At 41.5% G+C, this 26784-nt stretch overlaps 1 protein-coding gene across 2 annotated transcripts in view; it reads left to right on the plus strand.

Moving 5' to 3' along the window:
* The first annotated feature begins 19657 nt into the window (after positions 1–19657).
* SPOCK3 (SPARC (osteonectin), cwcv and kazal like domains proteoglycan 3) overlaps positions 19658–26784 on the plus strand; it is a 375656-nt gene continuing 368529 nt past the window's right edge. For both annotated transcript variants that reach the window (XM_032635108.1, XM_032635107.1), the window contains exon 1: positions 19658–19828. In XM_032635108.1, the coding sequence (XP_032490999.1) occupies positions 19658–19828 (171 nt within the window). The remainder of the gene's footprint in view (positions 19829–26784) is intronic.

Genomic DNA, 26784 nt, shown 5'->3' on the forward strand with positions numbered 1-26784 from the left:
TGGTCAAGTGAAAATTCTTTTCCTGGACAGATGGAAGGAAGGGCTGTCAGTGGGAAGGAACCAGCAGACACGAAAGCGTAGAAATGAGGATTCGGGAGAACTTGGGTCCATGTACCAGGAACAGAAGAAGAGTAGGAGTGAGGGGATGGACAGACGCCGACGAGACAGAAGGGTGGACACACGTGGGCACGGGCTATTCTGGGAGCCGTGTGGGAGGCCAGGATGTGGGGTGAGGAACGGGAAGGTATTCTGAAGCCAGCAGAAAGCTCCGCGGTCACCAGAAGTGTTGAAAGAGGTGATGAAACAAGCTAATTTCATTTCTCATTTCTCATTCTGACAACCACAATAAGATACCATTTAATGGTATGTCAAAACCTAAAAGGACTGATGATGTGAAAAGGTGTAAGGATATGGAGCCACTGGTGGGAGTGGGAAAGGTACAATCACTTTGGAGAAGTGTTTGCCAGCTTTTTACAACGCTTAAAAATAAGCATGACCCAGGAAATCCACTCCCAGACACTGACGCCAAGAGAAAGGTAAACATATGTTTGCAAAGCAGATTGCAGAAGAATGTTCACCTGACTATTCATTAGAGCCCTGAACTTAACATGCTCCAAATATCAGTTGCTGGCAGAGTAGATGAGCGAATTGTTACCTGTTCACAAAGTGGAATACTACTCACCAATAAGAACTAATAATCTGGGACTTCCCTCTGGTCCAAAGACTCCGCGCTCCCATTGCAGGGGGCCCAGTTCCGGTCCCTGGTCAGGGAACTAGATCCCGCATGCCGCAACTAAAGGTCCCGCATGCCACAACTAAAGATCCCGCATACAGCAAGGAAGGTCCCGCATGCTGCAACTAAGACCCGGTGCAGCCAAATAAATGAATATTTTTTAAAAAAACTAATAATCTTTAAAAATAAACAACATGAATGAATCTCAAAAATATTACGCCAAGCAAAAAAGCCAGACACAGGGCTTCCCTGGTGGCGCAGTGCTTGGGAGTCCGCCTGCCGATGCAGAGGACGCGGGTTCGTGCCCCGGTCTGGGAAGATCCCACAAGCCGCGGAGCGGCTGGGCCCGTGAGCCATGGCCGCTGAGCCTGCGCGTCCGGAGCCTGTGCTCCGCAAGGGGAGAGGCCACAGCAGTGAGAGGCCCGCGTACCGCAAAAAGAAAAAAAAAACAAAAAGAAAGCCAGACACAGAAGAATACATACTGGATGAATCCATTTATATGAAGTTCATGAAGAACCAAACTAACCTCTTATTCTATAAATCCTAACAATGGTTGCTGGGAGGGGGAGGACTGAATGGAAATTATCTGGAGACATTAAAAAGCTCTAAATCTTGATTAGGGTCATGCTTGCACAGAGTATGTATTTATGAAAACTTATGGGATATTTCAGATTATCTGAATTCCCCTAAATGTTGTTAGTTGAAGTAAATGTTATCTTGATTTTAAAAAATGACAATTTCGATAGCAACATGGAGGTGAACCACAAAGGTAGATGGAGATACCATAGCAAAAATACTGCTGAAGAGAACGATGCCTTATTATGATAAAAGGTAAGGATCTGAGTGAAGACGGTGGTAGAAATGCCACAGAGGAGAGCAGATTTCATGACAGAAATTTCAGAGGAATCGAAGACTGTTCATAGTACGATGATGGTGAGGGTGACGGGCGGAGAGAAAGAGAAGCAAATAAAGAATGGATGTATTTCGATGTCAATGTGAAAAAACATATTAAAGGGCAGAAAACCCAGAATAACCAAACACAGTATCTAAGTAGAACAACAAAGACAGACTAGACATCAAGACTTACTGCAAAGTACAGTCATCTGGACGTTGTGATATTGGTGAAAAGTAGACAAATAGATCAATGGAATAGAATAGAGAACCCAGAAATAGTCCATATAGTCAAGTGATCTTTGAAGAAGGAGCAAAAGGACAGTCTTTTCAAAAAATGGTTCTGGGCCAAAGGGAAATCCATATGTAAAAAAAAAAAAAAAAAAAAAAATCTAGACACAGACCTTTCACAAAAATAAACTAAAAATGGATCATAGCCCTAGATGTAAAGTGCAAAAGTATAAAACTCCAGGGAGGTACCATAGGAGAAATCAGACATGACCTTGCTTTTGGCAATGACTTAGATACAATATCAAAAAGCAAGGTCCATGAGAAAATAATTGATAAGTTGGATTTCATTAACATTAAAAACTTCTTCACTACAGAAGATGCTGTTAAAAGAATGAAAAGACATATCTGATAAAAGACTAGTATTTAAAATAGTCAAAGATGGGAATTCCCTGGTGGTCCAGTGGTTAAGACTCGGCACTTTCACTGCCAAGGGCCTGGGGTTCAATCCCTGCTGGGGGAACTAAGATCCCGCAAGCTGCCCAGCATGACCAAAAAAAAAAAAAAAAAAAAAGTCAAAGAACCTCCTGAAACTCAGAAATAAGAAAATAAACCATACAGCTAAAAAATGGGCAAAGGATGTGAACAGATACCTCACCACAGAAGATACACAGAGCATTTGAAGGGATGCTCTACATTATATATCATTAGGGAAATTCAAATTAAAACCACAGTAGGCTACTACCACACACCTATGAGAATGGCCACAATCCAAACCGCAGACAAGACCAGATGCTGGTGAGGGTGTGGAACAGCAGGAACTCCCATTCCCTGTGGGTCAGAATGCAGGATGGGGCAGCCACTTTGGAAGACAGCGTGACGGTTTCTTCCAAAGCTGAACACACCCTTACTGTACAATCCAGCGGTTGTGCTCCGTAGTATTTACTCCAAGGAGTTGAAAACGTATATTCGCACAACACCTGCACACGATGTGTATAGCAGCTTCATTCACAATTGCCAAAACCTTGGAAAACCAAGATGTCCTTCAGCAGGTTAGTGGATAAGCAAACTGTGCATTCACACGTGGAATATTATGCAGGGTTACAAAGGAATGAGCTATCAAGCCACAGAAAGATACCTTAAATGGAACCTTAAATGCATATTACTAAGTGAAAGAAGCCAATCTGAAAAGGCTACAAACTGTATGATTCCAGCTACACGACATTCTGGAAAAGGCAAAACTATGGCAACAGTAAAAATATCAGTGGTTGCCAAGATTTCCAAGGGAGGAGAAAAGGGATAAATAGTTGGAGCACATGGCATTTTTAGGGCACAAAATTACTCTGTATGACACTGTAAAGATACGTGTCATCATACATTTGTTAAAGCCCACAAAGTACACAACACCAAGAGTGAACACTATTGTAAACTACAGACTTTAGTTAATAATGATGGATCAGTACTAGCTCATCAATCGTAACAGATGTGCCACACTAATGGCAGACATTAATAAGGGGGGAAATTGGAGAACGTTGCTAAGAGGATATATGAAAACTCATGACTTCAGTTTGATATGGATTGTGTAGGTACATGTTTGTTATTCAGGTGGAGAAATATAACAGCAATGAATGTATCTAAGATCTAGTAAAAAATGGATAAACATATGTGTAGAGGAAGAAAAAGAAGGGTCTATGTCAGAAATCTAAGAAACATCAGAACTTAGGAACGGGGAGAATTAGTTCAGTGGGCGGAGAAGAAACAGAATAGGCTGGTTTTGTGTGAGTCAAGCTGAGTACATTCTCTTGTGTCAAATGCTGCTGAAAGATGCAGTCCCTCATGAATAGGAGAAAACAACATGAAAGCTGGGCTACTACTTTCAGTAAAGTTGTAGGAAGTAAGCCAATTTGTAACAAGTTGGATAAAGAAAAGGATTTAAGAAATAAAATTGCAAATTCAGAGTAATGATTGAAAAGCATGATGAAGAAAAAGAGGAAAGGTCAACCACCACCTGTCATGACTCATTCTGAAAATTTCAAGGCAACGTTCTTTACTTTAAAGGTCTTAAAATCAGGATTCAGGTCTTTGATGAAGTTCTGTTATTGCCACTGTGGTTGACTTAGCATAAAGCTGGTTAAGAGGATTCTGTGAATTTTGAAATGCATTCATGAACCGTGATAAACTTATGTAACCCTCTTATACAGGAGATGCCTCCAGAAATTTATTTAGCAACAAATGAGTGAATCTTCTAAAGGATGTTAAATTTGGGGTACTAAAACAGAATTCTCTGAAAAATTAATGATACTTTTACAGAATTCCTTGTTGACCTATAATCTACACCCTGTTTTGAAATTTAAGATGAAGTGTCATTCTGAAAACTATAGCTTCTATTTTAAATGATGTATTCATGACCACAGAGGCACTTCTCTTATTAAAAGTTGATTTCCTAAGACAATCTCTCTGACTATAATAATTCTGACCAACATTTAGGTAATTTGAAGGGTGACCCACATTTTGCTTATGTTTCATATATTTATGTTACTCTCAAAAAAATATCAAAATAATAGGAATAATCATATCATTAATGAATAACACATATTCTATAAGAAACAGGACAAGTGAAATTTTGAATTCTTTATTTTCTGAGGTGCTTTTTGTTGTTACAAGGCAGTTCTGAGGACTGGGTCTGTCTTCCAAACAACTTTATTAGGTTTATTATTTTTTAGGCAATATTTTCTTTTGAGTCTAAGTGGTGGGTACTTTCCTCACCTTTTACTGAAAAATTTTCTAATGCAGAAATATATTGTATGAGCTATTAAAGCCAATGTAAGTTTTCAAACATTCATATCCTTTAGTGGTGAATATACATAAAGGGTACAATATGTCAAAAATATTGCCCTCCAAAGCTGTCCATTTTTATTGGTCTTTTGAGGATAAAGATTAAAATTTATCATCTCTCCAGCAAATAAACTCTCAAGAAAGTCATGGCATTGTTTAAACTTTCTATCTGAAGCAATTCAATCAGTCCAATAAAACAGCTTTAGAAATTACTAAGTATTCTCTGATAAGAAGATATGTATCAATGCAGCGCTCATCAAATTGCTGTGGTCAGTGTAATTAAATTAAGAACCTTGGTTGGCATAAAACTAGAATGCTACAGGATCATTACTAATAACTGTAGAAAATTCTGAACCTTTTCAACGTTATCTAGGATAAATAACCACGCAATAACACAAATTTAATTATGTTTATGTAGCAAAGATTTTCAAGAGTGCAAATGTTTAATAAAAGGTAATTGGTTAATTTTAACTGTAATACACTCGCACAATGTAATACTCTGCAGTTATTTAAAATTACACACTGAAGAATATATAATGACATAAAAGAGATTAATAATATTTAGGTAATTGGAAAAATCCAATTTCAGTGCTTCTGGGGGGAAAGATGAATCCCTCTTCTAATTACAAGCAGTGTCTCTTTTGTAGCTTCTTGAGAACTGAAGCCGATCTCTCAGTGAGAAGACACCATTTCTACAGCCTTTCTGTCTGTGCTTGGATTTAAGATCAATTCACATGGGGAAGAGATTTTCCACCACTAGGACTAGCATTAGGATCCTTATCTGTTTTACATATGTCCTTCAATTTTTATAACAACAGAGAAATAAAGGATTCTGAGTAATTGATCCCCAAAGGTGAAAACACTGTTGCATATTGAAGTCACAGAGTATCATATTTGTAAGAGCCCTAGAAGTCAGCTAATCTTGTTATCATCTTGGTGGGAAAAATCTAGCGGCTGGACTGTTGACTTATTCTAAGTTCCACTGTTGATGGCACACTTGGGGCTAGAATTCAAGACATAAAGAGTATTCAACATTCATCATAGCTTTTTTTTGGGGGGGTGGTTTGCGGGCCTTTCACTGTCGTGGCCTCTCCCGTTGTGGAGCAGACGCTCTGGACGCGCAGGCTCAGCGGCCATGGCTCACGGGCCCAGCCGCTCCGTGGCATGTGGGATCTCCCCGGACCGGGGCACGAACCCGTGTACCCTGCATCGGCAGGCGGACTCTCAACCACTGCACCACCAGGGAAGCCCTCATCATAGCTTTTAAGTCCAAAAAGAAAAGCGAAAACTGATAGAACATAAATGAGCCCCATTTTCTCTCACAGTCACGTAGGAGATTTTATCACAACTTTCAGAAAGTAGCAGATGGCTTAGTAGAACACAAGTAGGGATGTAGAGCTTTGGATAACAGAAATTTCAAACATCGTATGGAATATATCTATACAGATATACACATCACTCTGTAATTAATAGAAAGAAAATAGATATCATTTTCAAATATGCATTGAACATTCACCGATTTTGATTATATAGTAGGCCACAAAGAAATTCCCAATATATTTTTTTAAAGTTCTTTTAAACCACTAGGTATGTAAGTCAATACTTAAAAAGGGGGAAAATATATACTCAAACTAACAACAATTGCATCTTAAAAAGCATACATCCAAATAACTCTTTGAATGAATAGGTAAACAGTACAAAATTTAAAATGATTAAGAACTAAGTGACAAAAAAAATCACAATGTATCAACAACTGTGTGATGTGGCCAAAGTAGTAATCCGAGGGAAATTTTTAGCTTTAAAGCCATCAATTAGAAAACAAAATAGGAAAAACAATAATTTTTTCAGGAAACAAATAAATTAAGAGGAACACAAAATTATTTCCAAAATTCTTGAAAGAATAAAGAAAAACAAGCAAGAGAAAACAAAATTGTTCAATAAACATCTGGCACATATGATCAGGAAAGGAAAGGGATGAAGAGATAAGGTGAGCATCACAGAAGGAGACTGACACGTATATATTCAGAACTTAACATTGTAGAGGCATTTATGTACAACTTGAGCTTGAAAAATACAAAAACCTAGAAAAAATGATACATTTCTTAGAAAATACAATTTCATGAATTAAAGAAACTGGAATTGTTCAAAAATCTGAAAAGGTATTCTGAAAACTATCACCCAAATAGAAAGCAAACCCAGGTGATATTATATGTGACACCTACCAAATCAGCAACAAACAGGCAATACCTATTGTCCATCAGGTTATTCAAAGTCATAGTGAAAGATGAAAATATTTCCACATTCATTCCACAAGCAAAGTAAGATTCTGACATAAACATCCCAGAGAGAGTTCTCCCTCATAAAAATAAAATTTTAAATAAAACGTTAGAAAGTGAAATCCAATTCTATACTAATAGGTCATAGCCACACATGGTTTATCCTCGCAGGACAGAGAATCTGTCGATGTAATTTACCACATTAATAGTTGGGCAAGAAGAAGGAGAATATGTGAGGTTAAAAGACTTTGATAAAATCCTCAAAAATCATTATATAGAGATGAAAAACCTTGTCGACCTGCAATAACAGTATAAGTTAATTCTAACAAGCACGACATTTAATGAAGAAATAGGGAGCACACAGTTGACCTTTCATCAACTCATGGGGCTCACAGTCAACCCCACTTATCAGTGGCTCCTCTATATCTGAGTTTCCTCTGGATCCGTGGTTCCACATCCATGGATTCAACCAAGCTTCGATAGTGTAGTATTGTAGTATTTACTCTTGAAAAAAAATTGCATAAGTGGACCCACACAGTTCAAAGGTCAACTGTATTCCCGTTAAATAAGAAGATAAAGCAAGATCAGTTCTCATGATTCTTACTTAATATTTTACTAGAGGTCCTAACCAACTCAACAAGATAAAAAACAAAGGAAACATAGAAGGAAACAAAGAAGCTAAATGTCATTACTGGCAGTAAATTTACTTGATTTCTCCCAGCCATAAACAGTCACTTAGAAACAATCATTGGAATAGGACTCACATACCCTGAACCAACAGCAATACCATACGTTTTCAAAGGACAAGAAATGTGGGGACTGCCCTGGTGGTCCAGTGATTAAGACTCTGTGCTCCCAATGCAGGGGGCCCAGGTTCAATCCCTGGTCGGGGAACTAGAGTCCACATGCCATAACAGTAGACCCTGAGTGCTGCAACTAAGACCTGGCACAGCCAAATAAATAAATAAATAAATATTAAAAAGAAAGTTTAAATTAAAAAATGTGGAGGGCTTCCCTGGTGGCGCAGTGGTTGACAGTCCGCCTGCCGATGCAGGGTTCGTGCCCCGGTCCGGGAAGATCCCACATGCCACGGAGCGGCTGGGCCCGTGAGCCACGGCCGCTGAGCCTGCGCGTCCGGAGCCTGTGCTCCGCCACGGGAGAGGCCACAACAGTGAGAGGCCCATGTACCGCAAAAAAAAAAAAAAAAAAAAAAAATGTGGAAAGATGCATAAGGAGAAAATTCTAAAATGGTACTGACGCTCAGAAAAGAAGACTAATGTCAATTGAGAGACACACTACTATCTTCAGTAGGTGTGGAGATAAACTCATTACCAACCTCTTGTTTGGGCAACTGAACAATCTATCTTATGTCTTGTAAATATCAAAGGGACCCTTAAAATCACTCCCATCTTCTTCCCATAGATTTTGTCAACATGCATTGAAAATTTAGGATGTGATCATACTTACTGCTTGCTTAACATGTGATGCACTAAGAACATTTCCTAAACTTGCTCATTGAAATTAGCATATTTTCTATTTTATACCTCTCTTAATTCAATGTCTGCTTTTTTACTGGATTATAAAACATTTCCTCATTAATTTATAATTTTTCTTTGAATAAATGAAATTAACCCTATGTTATTTGTGTCAGTTTCTCTCAGTTTGTTGTTATTCCTTTGTTTCTGTCACAATAAATTTCTGTTTAATTTTCATTTATTTTGAATAACAAGCATTTGCATTTTATGTAATCAGATTTATCCATTTCCATGTTTTTGCTTTTGGGGTTTTTGCTTATGCTTAACAATGTATTCCCCATTTTAATGTTAGGGGAACCACTGACAGAAACTGCCCACCCTGGCCAGGCATGATAGTAACCCCTTGCATGAATTATCTTACAACAGCAGGTCCTGGTAAGGAATGGGAAACTAACAAGCTACCACCGACTGGAATAATTTGGGAAAGGTCAAAGGAGAGGAGACTCCAGTCCATGTGTCCTACCAACCTCCCAGAAGCCATCAAGCTGGAATCCATCTTGGCTGAGCGATGCATGTGCCACCAGGAAGGATCCTGAGTCAGAATGATTGGCCAGAGACAACCCGGAAACTAACCCCATCACCATAAAATCCGAGACTGAGAGCCACGTGGAGAGCAGTCCTCCTGGGTTCCCTTACCCACCTGCTCTCTGCCCAGGCACCCCTTCCCAAGAACGTCTCGTGCTTTGTCAGCATGTGTGTCTCCTTGGGACAATTCATTTCTGAGTATTAGACAAGAGCTCACTCTTGGGCCCTGGAAGGGGTCCCCCTTCCTGCAACACTAAGATTACATATTTAATACAATTTTTTTTAAAGATTCTGTTTCTATGATTTAAATGTTTAATACATCTGAAATGCACTCTGATTCAGTGAGTGAGGTATTAGACTTTTGAGTCAGTTAAGAATAATTTTGGGTGGGAAGACCTCAGGGAAGGTGGCAAATTGGAGGCAGGTATTAACTTTCCCCTCACTTGAAACCACCATAAAATAATGACAGAGGGGTTTTTAAACATGCATAAACCAAAAAGCAGATGATATCAGCTGCAGAATGATGATGGAACTGGGCTGAGTAGGGAGAGTAATGGGACCAAGAGCACAGAACCCTAAGAAGGTGGACGGGATGAAAACACTTGATCCCCAGGAGATTCCACAATTAACAGCACGTGGTTACTTCTTCATGTCTAGGTAAAAGGATAAGGCTAAGGTAAGGAGGAATGGCTGAAGATTCACATAAGAAGCAGTCAGGCCTACTCCAATGGCCCTTCCCTCCTGCAAGAGAGGGCAGTGAATTTTCTAGAGGATAAAACACAGGATCCCTGGAAGCGAGCTGATCATGCCCAGATGTGTGGAGTTTACATCCAAATGCAGGGAGATTAAGCAAATGTACACCTGCTGAGCTGAGACCCCTAACTCTGCCCTAGCCAGGAATTCAGGAGCAGCTGACTGGATGGTTTGGGCTCAGAGACCCTCTTGCATTGCGGTCAAAATCTTGGCCAGAACTACAGTCATTCAAAAGCTCAGCTGGAGCTGGACAGTCTCTTCCGAGGTATATCACTGGCCTTCCTGGCAGCCTGGTCCTGGCCAGCTTTGAGGACCCTCAGTTTTTCCCACATAGGCATCTTGAGGGTCCTCACAACTTGGTGGTGGTCTCTCCAGGGAGCAAATAATCAGAGAGACAGCCAACCAGCCAGACAGAAACCATTCTTTTTATTACTAGCCTCAAAAGTCACATAGCATCATCCCCTCATTTCCACATGATGCCATCAGGGCCCAGGGGAAACTCAGACACTCTGTCCTTATCCATCCCCATGTCCCCCATTCTCAGAGGCAGTGAGAAATCCCACTTTTGCTGGGAAGATGTTAGTAGGGGCTGAACCTACAACCCAACCACCCATGAAGAGGCAGTTCTGCTATGAATGAGTGCCTCATTTTTGCAAGCAGTGAGTTTGGCAGGGTCCAGATAAGAAGCTGAATTTACAAACCCACCTAGCACTGTGGTTGTCACCTAACAGGGGAACTGCCTACTTAAAAAAAAAAGATTAAATAGGATCCAGTCATAACATAATATCCAAAATGAGAAAGATAATCAAGACACCAATACCAAGATGAATCGGTTGTTGCAATTGTCCGACAAGGATTATGGAAGCATAAAAATGCTTCAACACGTACTTACAAATTATCTTGGAACAAAAGGAAAACCAGAAAACCAAAGAAGTGAACACTATAAATAGAACAAGGTAACAGATAAATTGAACCAGATGACCAGATAACTGAAATAAAAAAACTCACTAGGTGGGCTCAATAGCAGAGCAAAGATGACAGAGGATTAGGATGAATGAACTGGAAAATCAGTGAATACATAATTGGATTTACCTAATCTGAATATCAGAGAGAAAGTGGACTAAAAAAATAAGGGAATAGCTTCAGTGAGCTGTGAAGAAACAAAAGAACTAACATTCATATTATTTGCACTAAAGAAAAAACAGAGAAAGAGACACTGACAAAATACTTGAAGAAATAATGCATGAATACTCCCCAAGTATGGTGAAAGATGTAAACCTACAGATTCAAGAGACTGAGTTAACACCAAATAGGTTATACCCAAAGAAATCCACTCCTGAAACATCTGAAAATTTTAAACAAACAAACAAAATCTTAAAATTGGCTAGAGAGGGACCATATTACTTACAGAGAACAACAATTCATATGACAGGAAATTTCCGATCTGAAACCACGGAGGACAGAAGGAAATGGCAAAACATTTTTCAAGTACTGAAAGAAAAGAACTGCCAACCACAAATTCTATATCTGGTGAAACTATCATTCAGGAATGAACAGGAAATAAAGATGTTCTCAAATAAAAGAAAATGAAAACAAAGATCACTAGCAAACTTATCTTTTAAGTATGGCTAAAGAAATTTTTTAAAGAGAAAGAAAATGATAGCAAAAGAAGACCTGGGACTTTAGAAGGAAATAAAACATTGGAATGGGCAAAAAAGAGGGGCAAATAAGACTAATCTCATTAGTTTCTTAAATCATATTTGATGGTGAAAGCAAAATTAAAACATCACCTAAGTGATGTCCTACATATGTAGAGGAAATTCTTAAGACAATTATATTTAAAGAATCAAGAGGGTAAATTGACCTAAATGGAAATAAGGTTTCTGCACTTTGTTCAGAGATAAAAATTCCATATCAGTAGACTATTATCAGTTAAATATGTATATGGTAATATCTAGAGAAACCAAGATAGACTATACATTTGGTCATAAAACAAAGCTCAATACATTTAAAATAACTGAAATCATTCACAGCATATTCTGTGACCATATGGAACCAACTAGAATTAACAACATAAAAACAATATAAAAATCTCCAAACATCTGGAAATCAAACAACACACATGTAAACAATCTCTGAGTCAAAGAGAACTTTAAAAAAGAAATTAAAAATGCATAGAACTGAATGAAAATGGACATACAACATATCAAAACGTGTGAGATGCAGCTAAAGCAGTACAGGAAGTAAATTTATAGCAATAAATGCTTATAATTAGGAAACAAGGTTCTAAAATTTATAATCTAATTTCCTATCTTAAGAAATTAGAGAGGGCTTCCCTGGTGGCGCAGTGGTTGGGAGTCCGCCTGCCGATGCAGGGGACGCTGGTTCGTGTCCCGGTCCGGGAGGATCCCACGTGCCGCGGAGCTGCTGGGCCCGTGCGCCACGGCCGCTGGGCCTGCGCGTCCGGAGCCTGTGCTCCGCAATGGGAGAGGCCACAGCAGTGAGAGGCCCGCATACCCCAAAAAAAAAAAAAAAAAAAAAAAAGAAATTAGAGAAAAGAAGAGCAAAATTAACGCATATAAGGAAAGATATAGTGAAGATAAGAGATCAATAAAATTGGAAAATAGAAAAAAATCAATGGAACAAAAATCTGATTTAAAAAAATTAATAAAAATTATAAAGCTCTAAGAAGATTGACAGAGATGGGAGGAAGACACAAATCATCAGTATCAGGGATAAAACCAGGGCTGTTCCTATGGATCATGCATTCACTAAAAGGATGAAAAGGGAATATTACAAATAACAAATAAATTTGATAACTTAGAAGCATCAGTTCCTTTAAAATCACCAACTATCAACACTCAACCATAGTGAAACATATAACCTGAATAGTCCTCTACCAAGTAAAGAAATTAAGCTTGTAATTAAAAAGCTCCTGAAAGGAAATAAAAAATGTTAAGAAAAATATCTCAAGATCTCATTTCAAAGTACAACTTGAACTAAATTGAGCTGTATTGTTGTTGATTGCAGCCCAGAACTGGATTACTACAGCAAATCTAATTAGCATTACTTGTTTAAAAAAATTTTTAAAAAGAGCAAAAAGCTTGTTTTGCACTAGCCAGCTAAAATAAGTAAACAAAAATTCACAAAGATAAACATAAAAGGCTCTTTGTAGATCTTGATTTAGAAACTCTATCTATTGCTACTTGAGGACAAAATATTGTCCCTGAACCCGAGCAGGACCTATGGGGCCTTCTTGGGACAGACCCCTCCCCCCATATCGTCTGCTTTAGCTCCTCTCTGAAGTACCCAGATAAGAGTATCTGATGCCCATTTCCTCAGTTTTTCAGATGCTAAAACCACCATCACATGGAAGAAATTAACTACTTGATGATCAGGAGCATGTAGCCCCCAGACCTTCTGGCACCTAAGGACTGATCACCGTCCATCAATCAGAGAATTGTGCACGAGCTGATCACACATCCTGGGACCCTGCGCCCCGCCCCCCCCCCCCCCCCCCCCCCGACTTTGCCTTTAAAAATGCTTTGCTGAAAACTTTCAGGGAGTTCAGGGGTTTTTAAGCGCAAGCCAGCCATCTCCTTGCATGGCTCGGCAATAAACCTTTCTCTCCTCCAAACTCCAGCGTTTTGGTTTGTTTGACCTCACTCCGTGTTGGGCGCTTGAACTTGTGTCAGGTAATGGCCTAGGGAAAATAACATTCTGAGTCAAAGAATAAATTCTCTCCACACACATTCTTATATGAAGGTTACTATATTAATCAATATGCAGGTCAAACAACTTTTAAAAACATATCTGTATTAATCTCAAGGACAGAATTATTTTTAAAAACCTCTTTTTTTTTTTTTTTTTTTTTTTTTTTGCGGTACGCGGGCCTCTCACCGCTGTGGCCTCTCCCGTTGCGGAGCACAGGCTCCGGACGCGCAGGCTCAGCGGCCGTGGCTCACGGGCCCAGCCGCTCCGCGGCACGTGGGATCCTCCCGGAACAGGGCACGAACCCGTGTCCCCTGCATCGGCAGGCGGACTCTCAGCCACTGCGCCACCAGGGAAGCCCTAAAAACCTCTTTGATTTGCATGTTTTTCAATTTAATAACCTTGGTATAAGAATGTGCCTATGTGTAAAGAGAGTTTATTGTATGAACATTCTGATATTTTATTTTATACACTTTTGTGTCAGTACCTTTTACCCCTCAGTATAATTTATGTATTTATAATTAATGTTCCTTAAAATTTTAAAATATTTTTCTTAAAAATAGTCAAGAGTTATGTCTCAAGGTAAAGTAAAAACAAATTTTAATTGCCTTATTGGTCATTTTCCAGTACCATCAATTTAGTAATCAATAATTTAATCAGATTCACCCTCTGGTTTATATATTGAAAAATGTCTTTTTAAGAATTACCATAATTAAACTGATTGATGTGCTTTTCATATTTATTATAGCTTTTAAAGTCAATTTATCTACTGAATGTTTAAGTTAAATCACAAGAGGGCCTGTTTATCAAGTTTGTTTAAGTGGGGTTGGTCTCTAAAAACAACCAAACAACAACAAAGCTTGTTATACTACCCTAGCAATTCCATTTTAGTTTTTTTAAAAATTTATTATTTTTTTTAAATTAAAAAATTTTTTTTTTTTTAGTGGTACGTGGGCCTCTCACTGCTGTGGCCTCTCCCATTGCGGAGCTCAGGCTCCGGATGCGCAGGCTCAGCGGCCATGGCTCACGGGCCCAGCCGCTCCGAGGCACGTGGGATCCTCCCGGACCGGGGCACGAACCCGTGTCCCCTGCATCCGCAGGCGGACTCTCAACCATGCGCCACCAGGGAAGCCCCAAAATTTATTTATTTTTGATGCCCCTAATGAAAATTTTAGAAATTATTGTTACTTTCTGTTAAATTAAGATCAGATGATTTATAAGACTTAGATGGTTTCAGTAAATAAAATTCTGAGATGAGGACACAGAATGGTCGCTCTTGGCATGATTCCAGGATGGTGTTGGCAGGTCTTTAATTTGGTCCTGAACTTTTAATACCCAGGGTTTTGCTTCATTTTTTCTTCTTTTTTATATGCTGAATTCAAGCTTATAGATGGAGATGGCATAAGGCATCACTCTAGACAGTAGACTTTTATAGCTCAGATATTGGTTCCCTCGTCTTATAATGTAATATTTCAGACATGGCCTTAGGATAACTCACTTAACCCTAAACCACAGCTCTGGTGACATCAGACACTCTGCAAAGCCCATTAACCTCCATGGCCCCTTGTCTGCACCAGCTGGCTGTAACGGAAAGGCAACCACACTTGCTTGGTTGGCAAACAACATTTTTTCCTAAAGACAGAGCTGCAGTTTGGTCAATTCCCATCTCAGCCCACCAGGTGGGTCACCTGCTGGTTCCTGGCTTGCTGCTGCTGAGACCCAGCGTCTGAGGGGATGAGGTCATTTGAGGCAGGGACCAAGGTGCTAGGGGAGCTCCTTGCTTTCATGTCACCTCTTTCCCTGACTCTGAGTAAGGGTGTGTTCCAGCTCTGACTGAAACAGAGAAACTAAAAATAGAATTACCATATGACCCAGCAATCCCACTACTGGGCATATACCCAGAGAAAACCATAATTCAAAAAGACACATGCACGCCAATGTTCATTGCTGTGCTGTTTACAATAGCCAGGTCATGGAAGCAACCTAAATGCCCATCGACAGACGAATGGATAAAGAAGATGTGGTACATATATACAGTGGAATATTACTCAGTCATAAAAAGGAACGAAATTGGGTCATTTGTTGAGACGTGGATGGATCTAGAGACTGTCATACAGAGTGAAGTAAGTCAGAAAGAGAAAAACAAATATCGTATATTAACGCATATATGTGGAACCTAGAAAAATGGTACAGATGAACCAGTTTGCAGGGCAGAAATACAGACACAGATGTAGAGAACAAACATATGGACACCAAGGGGGGAAAGTGGCGGCGGGAGGGTGGTGGTGGGATGAACTGGGAGATTGGGATTCACATATATACTAATATGTGCAAAATGGATGACTAATAAGAACCTGCTGTATAAAAAAAATAAATAAAATAAAATTCCAAAAAAAAAAAAGAAATGCACAGCAGGCGGGGGAGGAAAGATGGGGGCAGGAGAGGAACCAAAGAACATAAACAAAAGATCAAAACAGCAGTTTCTCTAGAGAGGGAAGACCTAGAAGCAGAGAAGCACGCCCACCCTGGAGAAGTTCACAGTCCCTCACAACCATTCCTGTGTATTTACTAACAACAGGGTCCTGGGCAGTCTGCGAAGACGAAAGGGCATCCTGTAAAGCGCGTGGCATAGGGAGATGCGCGATGTGTCGGACCTTTCCTGTACATCCTCGTGATGGTTATTACAGCAGCTGAGAAAGAAAGTGACTAATGAAAGATGGCTCTGTGTGTGTGTGTGTGTGTGTGTGTGTGTGTGTGTGTGTGAAGAAATGGAGCTCCATCAACGTCTTCAGAGATCCCAATCTCAAAGGTGGTTAGAAAGAGACCTCTTGTCACTATACGCTGAGTATTTCTCTCTAGAATTGTGGCGGATCTGAAAATGAGGGTAAGAAAACTTAGAGAAGAAATAGACTTAATTCAAAAAAAAAAATTCCAAGCAAAGTGTCTTCTATAATAGGTGTTCGTTGATGGATTAACTTCATGTTTAGTACAGGAATTGTTAAAAGGATAAAGAAATAAGTAAGAAACTCGACCTCTGGGTCAAGTTCAAGGTCAGAGTGACCCCAATGTTGGCTGTTCATGATGTATATGAGTTATTAATTGGCGTGAGGTGACAGAAGTGACAGGAAAGGGGCTGGGAATCTGAAGACTTGTGTCTTGCTGTGACCGATTTTGTAAAGCATGTTCAGAAACACAAAAACAAGCTCTAGCCCTGTCTGGTACTGTCCTGCACCAGTGTCTTACTCTGCCCACCCCAAACACCTCACCCCTCTTCTGCTTTTCTAGCCTTTCCCTTTCCTACACTGGTTCTCAACACAACTGGGAAGCAGGCAGTGAATTACTCCCCTCTGGACCCCCTACTCTGACTTGCAAGGTCCCAGCTACCCCTCCCATGTCTCACCGCCTACTTAATTCTCTTCCTTTTTCCCCCCTGTGGTGCTTTGCTCACAGCAAGCTTTCTGTTAACCCCCATGGAGGTGTTAAATGATAACCCCGGTGTTAATTGAAGTGTGAATTCTCTCTGGATTATTTAAATTTTGAAAGCAGGCTCTTTAAAGACCCAAACATTCAGTTACATAGGGAGCAAAACAAGGGACTTCCCTGTGGCTTTGGAAGAAGGCTGGGGTTTGGGAGTTTTGCCAGTTGGGGGAGGTGAGCTGGGCCACACCAGGCCAGCATAAATTCTCTGCAGACAGGCTCGTTCTACCTCTTTGGACTCACACCATTTCAAACTTGCATTTTGTTGGTAAATCCTGCTCACTGTCAGATCTGGAGTTTGACGCCCTATTGGAAGTTTTTCTCCCAAGACAAGTACCACTGTCACTGTGAGTTTTTCCACAGATTTTTACAACTGGTAGGTAGCAGTCCATGTGGGGCTGCATTTTTGGAAGTTGCCAGTGACAGCTAGATGTGAAGAGATTCTATGAACATCTGAGGTTCAGCAGTGAAATACATGCATTTTGGGTAAATGGAGAATATACCTATATCTATATCTATCTATCTGAAGGTGATGTTAGCTTCAGATGGCGATCACCATGCTAAAATCCAGATCCCTATGGATTCTGAAGGGGGAGAGTCTGTAGCACTATCTCTCATCAAATAATCAAATATTCTGTAGCAAAGAACACACATCTTTCTTAGAGGTTGGAAGTTTTGTTTTTGTTTTTGTTTGTTTTTGGCCACGTGGTGCGGCTTGTGGGAATCCCTGACCAGGGCTCGAACCCAGGGCCTCTGTAGTGGAAGCAGAGTCCTAACCACTGGACCACCAGGGAATGCCCTGGAAGGTCATTTTAAATTTAATAATTACTTCTGCTGTGCATCAAGTTTCATCTAAAGCACACTTTCTGTGCTTTTTCTATCAGATTTAAATTAAAAAGAATGAGGTTTTTTAAACATATTAAAATATTCTCATTGAATTGAGAGTAAAGTATTTCCAATTTTGCAGTAGAGCAGTGAGGCTAGGATGCAGGCAGCTGAAGGACAGGGCATCCGGAAGAGGCCACAGCAGTGGGCTGACCTAAGGATGATCTAATGATGTGGTACGCAGGAATTAGAACATTCTAAACTAACGGCCAGCTGTAGAGGCCCAAACACACATTTTTGGAGTATTAGTACACATCAGTGTTCTCAAGTTATCTGAAACGTGTTGACATCAATCGGTGCATCTTTGAATTACAATTGTAGATTCTGTTTTTTTTTCTCCCCTTGCTATCATTCGAGTGGAAAAGGGGGAAATGGTGGGAAAAATTTTTTTGAGTTAAAAAATAGATTTTTTCTTTCATTTTTACATACTATACATTTTTAAATCCTGTATTTAAAAAATAGCAGTGTTAATTAATCATGTCTGACTCCTATTTTAATATAGTTTGAAACATGTTGCACAAATGTTACATGAGATTGAAACGGAGAACGTGAGAAGGTACAGCTGTTATTCAAATAGCTCCTCAAGTTTCAGAAGCTCCAGGACATTTTCAAAGGTCACAGCTTTGGGAGACGGACTTCTGGCTGAAATAATCTCTAACGATTCACACAGAGATACAGAACGTGATCGCAGTGTTTTAGCCTCTGTGGATCTGCTGATATGCATTTAATGTTCACTTCGCCTACATCATCTAAGTCTGTGGGAGAGCCTATCTTCGTCAGATTCTGCTCACAGGGGGCCAATGACTGATTTCCTTCCAGTTTATTTAGAATATGTGGAGAAGCCAGAGGGAGCCGAGTATTTTGTCATAAATGCAGATTTGGAAGGCAAAATGAGTTTCAAAGCTCTCTTCCATGGTGCAGTAGGGAGACACAGACTGCGCTTTTAAGTTTTCGGTTCAAGTCCTAGAGCGTAAACTACAGCAGCCAAGGCGTTCTGATGAAAGGAGAATAAGGTACAGCACGTGAGGGATGGGGGCGGACTCACGCGCCCCACGTAGTGAAGATTTTCTCCTTAAGAAGGGAAAGGAAAAGAACTTCCGCCCTTTAACATGAAGTTCACGCACACGTAGCTAAAATTTTCTGGGCTCCGGCGCATCCCTGAGGCCCCGCGGGCGGCTTCCCCCGGGGCGGGCAGTCGGAGGAGCCGGACGGTGACGCACCGAGTCGTCCTCAGCTCGCGTCCCTCTCCGGCTGCACAGCGCGGAGCCGCAGGGCAGCGGCTGGGAGACCGCGAGCCCCGGTGCAGCTTGCGACCCGGTGCCGAGCGCGCCCCGAGCCCCGCGCCCCCGGGAGCGAGGCCGGTCGGCGGCCGCGCCGGAGCCGGTGCGGAGGGGGCGGGAGGCGGATGCGGGTCCGCGCGGGCGCCGCGTCCTCCGCTTCCAGCCGAGCCGCATCCGGAGCGCCCGCAGCTCGGATCCGGGGAGGAAGGTGGGGGCCCGGAGGAGGCGGGACGGGAGAGGGGTCGGGGAGGGGTCCCGGGGAGGCGGGGCGGGGAAGGGGAGCGTGGATGGGGGAGGGAAGGACGGAGGGGCGCGCAGACCGAGCGGCGGCCGCGGGTGGGCACGGGCGCGCGGGGCTGGCGGCGGCCACGGGAACCGGGAACGGCTCCGGGAGCGTGTCCAGTGCGTCCGGCGGGGCCGGGCGGCCCACGGGGTTGGCGCCGGACCTCCTCCCGCCCCACCCAGCTCCCGGCCGAGACGCGCGGTCCGGGCCCTCGTGTGAACCGGCCCCGCTTTCTCCGTCCACAGATGCTCCGGGCGCCGGCCGTGCTGTGCGTGTGCGCGGCCGCCTGGTGCGCGCAGGCTCTGGCGGCGGCCGCGGGCCGGCCGGACGGCGGCAATTTTCTGGACGACAAACAATGGCTCAGCACGGTGTCCCAGTACGACCGGGAGGCCGGACAGTGGAACCGATTCCGAGACGTAAGTCGGCGCCTTCCCGCGCTCGAGCGCGCTGCCCGGGGCGGGGTGGGGGTCAGGTTGGGGCGCGGGGAGGAAGTGGGCGCCTTGGAGGCCGCGCCGTGCTGGGGGGTCGCCTACCCGGGGTCCGGGTGCCCCCAGGTCCCCACGATCCTCTCCCCGCCCCCAAAGGTTCGCAAAGTGCCACCTGCCCAACTTTGCACGGGGCCTGGCGCTGGCGGGTACGGCCAGGGGGCTGGCGAGGCGTTTCGCTGAGGTGGACTCGATCCCGCGGCTGGCGGCGCACCCGGTGGCCTGGGGGGCGGGAGCGGGAAGGTGTGGGCTCGTAGGCGCCCGCCCGCTCCGGGGACGGCGGGTGTCTGGGGCCCCGGTGAGAGTCAGCCTCCACACCCGGCGAGGACCTGCACTCGATCACGATGTTGCAGACTCTGTGCGGCGAGGGTGGGCTGCCGGGGCGGCAGTGACAGGGTTAAGCTGGGGACCCCCCCCCCAAGTCCCGCATCCTACCTGGGAGCTTCCTCAGGGACGATGAGGGCTATCGAGACGCAGCCTGTACCTGAGACCCGACCGCGGGTCGCTGTGCACCTGCTGGTCAGTGTCCACCGCACGCGGACGCAGCGCAGCCGCGGGGCCGGGCACGGTGGTCCCGGTGGGGCTGCCCCTCCCCCCGCCCCACTTAAGCCTCTGTGGTCGCGTTGGCAGACGCCAGCAGCGCTCCGCACACCTGAGGACCCTCAGGACCCGCCCGCAGCGCCTCGTGCGCAGAGGCGGATCTGCTCCCTCGGGCAGATCACACTCCGTCCTCATTTGGAAAATTGGGAAAGTGAGTGGAAGCTCGGGCTAGTTTCATCCTGCGCCCTTCACCCCCAGCCGCTCGCAGTACCCCTCATCAGAAGTGGCTGACAAGCCAAGCCCAAAGAGGAGCCGATTCTGGCAGCCGGATTCCGCAAGAAACGCTCATTTTTACCTAAAATTCGACGTAGCATCTCATTGAAAATAGGCCTGCGTATAGGTGGTGGAAAACGATGATGGTCGCATTTAGCAGGGCTCTGTCTTACATGCCTGTGAGTGAAGCCTAAGCTACATTTTACTACTGAGTACAATTTCTTGTACCGGCGAACCCCTTACACTCCTGTTTTATTCAAGTTGATGCTGATGTCGAATACGATCCAAAAGGCCGGCAGGCGAATGAGATATTTCTAAACCTAGGGGAAAATTTCTATTCATCCTGCCTTCGTTTGGGTTGAACATTTGTTAACTGTTCCAATAATGCTTCCTATTATGACATTTCGTTGCTGAATGGCTACTTTAAAAATCTTTAGAAAATGGATTTTATGCTTCCTTCTCTAAAACATATTTTAAATCTTGAATACCTTAGTATTCTCTGACTTCATTCAAATTATTGAATTATTAAGAGCAAACCAGTCTATACTCGGACAGTTTGTAAATGTGCTCGATTTAAACGACTTGAGAAAGCTGAGTGGCCTGGAAGGATTAAATATTCCAGGATTCCTGCAGCCAGCTTCTACGGAGACCAAGTAGACTATTGTTTTGCTATCGTGTTTGCAGTTATTCTTATGTGATCTCAGGGGCAAATTCCATCAAAATTATATGTTAAATTTAAGTAAATGATTTACTGAGTTTTTTTTTTTTTTGGCAGACATGTTTGAAGTACATGCAAATGTACATGCAAATGTAATAAGGATTTATTTGAAAAACTTCTGCAAGGTTTTAGGCTTACCGTTTTAGTAAGACAGTTAAATTTTGTGGATGGTTTCTGGAGGGCAGGCAAGGAGATAAGTGATTGTTCCCGTTTGAACCACCTGTAGCTTATTGTTAGCATGATAAAAGGTGTGCTGACAGTGAGAGGTCTCAATGCAGAATGCACGCTGGATCCTTATTTAGACCACCCACCCCACTGCCAATTTACATATTTTCTTTACGTTTTGGGGAGTTGTTAGCTTGATAATTTCTTTCTGTCTTTTCCACAATGTTGTTTATTGGTTGGTTCATTTTAAACTGGGAACACATGGTTAGGAGGCATTGCTTGAAACAAGTCTGTACTGCACGGAATCTACCTTTAAATGTTCTGCCTCAGCTCTGATACCTTAAATGATGGCGTTGCATACTCAGTTTTATAAAGGCAAAGAAACAAGGAAATCTGTACCTCTTCTTTTGGAAACAGTTTGACTGAAGCACTTCTGTTGAATGCTTTTCTCCCATTAAAATATAATTAATTTCATTTAGAAAAAAGCTTTGAGATTTCTCAGCATAATTGATGCTGAAATGAATTCTTACCTTCTTGTGGCTATTTTACACAGTTACCATTATTTTAGAAGTAACTCCTTAATGCAAGCTGGAAATATATCTTCTTTCGAATAATATTTGAAAACTATTTTGAATAATAGTTGAAAATACAATTAATCATTCTATTTTAATTGAATGATTTTTAAAAATAAATGTAGTCTTGAAGTAGGTTTTATATAATATAAATTGTTTTATATAATAGAGCTTTAGAAATAAGGACCATGGTTAGGAAATACGTGAGAGTAGGTGAACAGAAGAAGCAGGATCATTGATGACTCGGTGGTGAAGGATGAGTCATCTTCCCAGTTTCCTCAGGATAAATCACAGAGAAATAAGAAAACCACAGGCAAGCTTACAGTGAGAAAGTATTAACATAGGAGAAGCTTCAAGTAATTGTGACCACTCTGTACCCTGTACTAGCAACGCTCTTTGAATAAACTTTTGTGGCCCTTTTAAAGTGTACAAAATGATGTATAGACACAGAGAACTTGTATCCTTTTGAAAATCAAAAGGATGTATTATATTTGGTTATTGGTATAAAATTCCTGTAGAGATTCTAGTCTCCATGTTTTAGGAAAAATAAAAGTTTAATTTGAAGATAGAAAGAGGTCAACACATTTTAAAATAAGTGTGGTAGATTGAGCCAGCCTATTCAGGGTATAATGATGAGATGTTGAAATAAAGCAGACAAAAAACTCTCAACCTCAGGGTATGTTAAGTAGATACCCTGGTTGCATGGCATTTTCTACTTTTTTAATTCTGTTGAGTGGTGATAAAATCCAGAACCCAAGACTCCTCAGTGGGGGAATTGTGGGAATACTACGACCTTTACCAGGTACAGGGTAGAGACCCCCTCACCCCGTTTTTGCAAAGATGAATATATACACCAGTCTATTAGGAGAATTGGATATCAGTATCATTATAAGGAAACCATGAATCACATGGTTTATATATTATATATTTCAAACATTTATGATTTATAGGTCAGTTATACTCTTTATCATGTAATAAATGAGTATGGAATTTGGAAACCAATAAATTAATCGGCAGTGAATGATATAATACCACCATCAACCTTTTATATTATTAATTTCACTGGAAGACATACACTAATTAGGAATGATAGAGGGATACTGTATGTTGGCAGCAGTACAATAAAAGTCTAGCAAAAGTGGCAGTGTTGGTCATGCTACTTTTAAATAACTCATATAATCAAATCAGAATTCTGTCCTTAAATTGAAATTCCAATGCTTCTGAGTTACATTTCTTTTTCAATAAAAATATCTGGTAGTGGTGGGTAGGGGGAAGAGGTAGTGATGAATAGGTGGATCACAGAGAAATCTTTTTTTTTTATCAAAGATACTTTTTAAAAATTTTTTTCAGAAATATAGTTGATTTACAATGTTGTGTTAGTTTCAGGTGTACAATAAAGTGATTCATTTATATATATATATATATATATATATACAAGATATATGTATGTATGTGTATATATATACACACACACACACACACACACACACAAGATACTGAGTATAGTTCACTGTGCTATACCATAGGTCCTTGTTGATTATCTATTTTATATATAGCGGTATGTATATTTTAATCCCAAACTCCTAATTTATCCCTTCCACCAACCTTTCCCCTTCGGTAACCATAAGTTTGTTTTCTATGTCTGTGAGTGAGTCTGTTTATGTTTTGTAAATAAGTTCATTTGTATCATTTTTTTAGATTCCACATATACGTGATATCATATGATACTTGTCTTTCTCTGTCTGACTTAGTTCACTCAGTATGATCATCTCTAGGTCCATCCATGTTGCTGCAAGTGGCATTATTTCCTTCTTTTTTATGGCTGAGTAGTATTCCATTTGTATATATGTACCACAACTTCTTTATCCAGTTCTCTGTCCATTGACATTTAGGTTGCTTCCATGTCTTGGCTATTGTAAATAATGCTGCTGTGAACATTTGGGTGTGTGTATCTTTTGGAATTAGTGTTTTCGTTTTCTTCAGATATGTACAGTATGGAGGTTCCTTAAAAAACTAAAAGTAGAGTTACCATATAATCCAGCGATCCCGCTCCTGGGCATATATCTGGAGAAAACTATAATTTGAAAAGATACATGCACCACAGAGGATATTTTGGGCAGTGAAAATAGTCTGCAGGATAGTAAGGTGGTAGATACATGTTACTGTACATTTGTCCAAGCCCAAAGGTGAGCCCTAAGGTAAACCATGGACTTTGGGTGACTATGATGTGTCCTGTAGTGGGATCAATTGTAAAATTGTAACAAATGTCCCAACCGGTGGGAAGGGTGACAAGGGAAATTCATGCACGTGTGGGCAGTGCGTATATGAGAGATCTCGGTACCTTCCTCGCAGTTTTTCTGTGAACCTAAAACTGCTCTACAGAAGTAGAATCTTAAGGGGCTTCCCTGGTGGTGCAGTGGTTAAGAATCTGCCTGCCAATTAATGCAGGGGACACAGGTTCGAGCCGTGGTCCGGGAAGATCCCACATGCCGCATAGCAACTAAGCCCGTGCGCCACAACTACTGAGCCTGTGCTCTAGAGCCCGCGAACCACAACTAGAGAAAGCCCGTGCGCAGCAGTGAAGACCCAACAGAGCCAAAAAAAAAAAAAAAAAGTAGAGTCAAAAAAAAATCATAACCACAACTCCATCACTTCAAAAAACATTAAAAACCGGGGGCTCGTTTTGAACACTGTTTTAAGAAGTGGTTACCATTTGTGCTGCAAACCTGAAATCAACTTCAATTACATTTGTTCCTTGAGTAACTTTTAATACTCTTTAGATGTATAGGAAGCAGTAGGTAGTAAAGTGTTACAATTTAACTTTAAAAATGCAACCTTAACGTAAATTAAGGGACATGTGAAGTGTTGTGAAAATGTAAAATATAGGTCGAGGTGTCTCAGAGGCACTCAAATTATAAGTTGGTCTTTTAAAAATGCCTGATTTGGATATACTGAATAGTAAGTAAACACTTACGGACTTCTTGTTTTTAAAATTTTATTGAAGTATAGCTGATTTACAGTGTTGTGCTAATTTCTGGTGTGCAGCAAATTGATTCAGTTATGTGTGTGTTGTGTGTATGTATATATGGTCTTATTCTTTTTCATTGTTTATCACAGAATATTGAATATAACAGTAGTTCCCTGTGCTCTACAGGAGGACCTTGTTGTTTATGTATTCTCTCTATAATAGTTTACATCTGCTAATCTCAAACTCTTACGAACTTTTTTCTTTTTCTTTCCCTTTTCATTTGAGTTGGGGTTCGAGCGAACAGATTATTTGAGAGAGAAGGCTGATGTGGGGGGGATGTTTCCGCGTCCTTAGTGGCTGCTGAGGAATAAAGCACCCCCCAACCCCGTCATCTGTTAACTGGGACACAGCTGTTAGAAAGTAAATAGGATGGTTTCTGTGCCTACTCCAAGGAAACTAGTCTTGATTTAAAAGGCATTACATACAGTATTTTTCTCTTTCTGACTTACTTCACCTTGTATGCTAACATATATATATATGGAATCTAAAAAAAAATTTAAAAGGTTCTGACGAACCTAGGGACAGGACAGGAAGAAAGACACAGACGTAGAGAATGGACTTGAGGACACGGGGAGGAGGAAGGGTAAGCTGGGATGAAGTGAGAGAGTAGCATGGACTTACATATACTACCAAATGTAAAATAGATGGCTACTGGGAAGCAGCCGCATAGCACAGGGAGATCAGCTGGATGCTTTGTGACCACCTAGAGGGGTGGGATAGGGAGGGTGGGAGGGAGGCACAAGAGGGAGGGGATAATAGGGATATATGTATACATATAGCTGATTCACTTTGTTATACGGCAGAAACTGACACAACAATGTAAAGCAATTATACTCCAATAAAGATGTTAAAAAAATAAAAATGAAAGGCATTACAGTTCAGACAATGGAAATCTTTAAAAGACCCCTCTCAGTGAGTTTCTTAGGTTTACAAAGGGCCCTGGCTGTGTGTCCCGACTACCCGGTGTCCCCTCAAAACTGAGGCTCTTTTATTTACTGAGATATAATTGACAAATACAATTGTATATATTTAAGGTGTATGGTGTGATGAGTTCATATTCATATGTCTTGTGAAATGACCCCTTTTGTGGTAATTTAATAGTAGGCAAGACTTTTATTACTTTGCTTTTCAACAATATGCACCAAAAATCCAATTAAACAATAACAATTTGGGGAAATTTAACACATTAGACCATTATTCTCTCTGTTCAGGAATACTTTCTCAGTAGTGGATATCCAATTCTGATTTTTTTTTAAAGTATATTTTTAGTGCTTCTCACTATGAAACCACATTTTAAAATGTGACACTATTATGTTTTATCACAGTTGAGAACATCGGGTCTTCTTGGGAATTCTTCACAGTTAATTCCTTGCATTTTGACGATTGTTTTTCTCTGTGTCTTTTAATCTTTTGATGACAGTGGGCCACAGTGTGTTTAAAATTCCAAATCCGTGGGCTTCCCTGGTGGCGCAGTGGTTGAGAGTCTGCCTGCCGTTGCAGGGGACACGGGTTCGTGCCCCGGTCCGGGAAGATCCCACATGCCGCGGAGCGGCTGGGCCCCTGAGCCATGGCCGCTGAGCCTGCGCGTCCG

Source organism: Phocoena sinus, chromosome 6, assembly GCF_008692025.1.
Source record: "Phocoena sinus isolate mPhoSin1 chromosome 6, mPhoSin1.pri, whole genome shotgun sequence".
Classification (NCBI taxonomy): Eukaryota; Metazoa; Chordata; class Mammalia; order Artiodactyla; family Phocoenidae; genus Phocoena; species Phocoena sinus.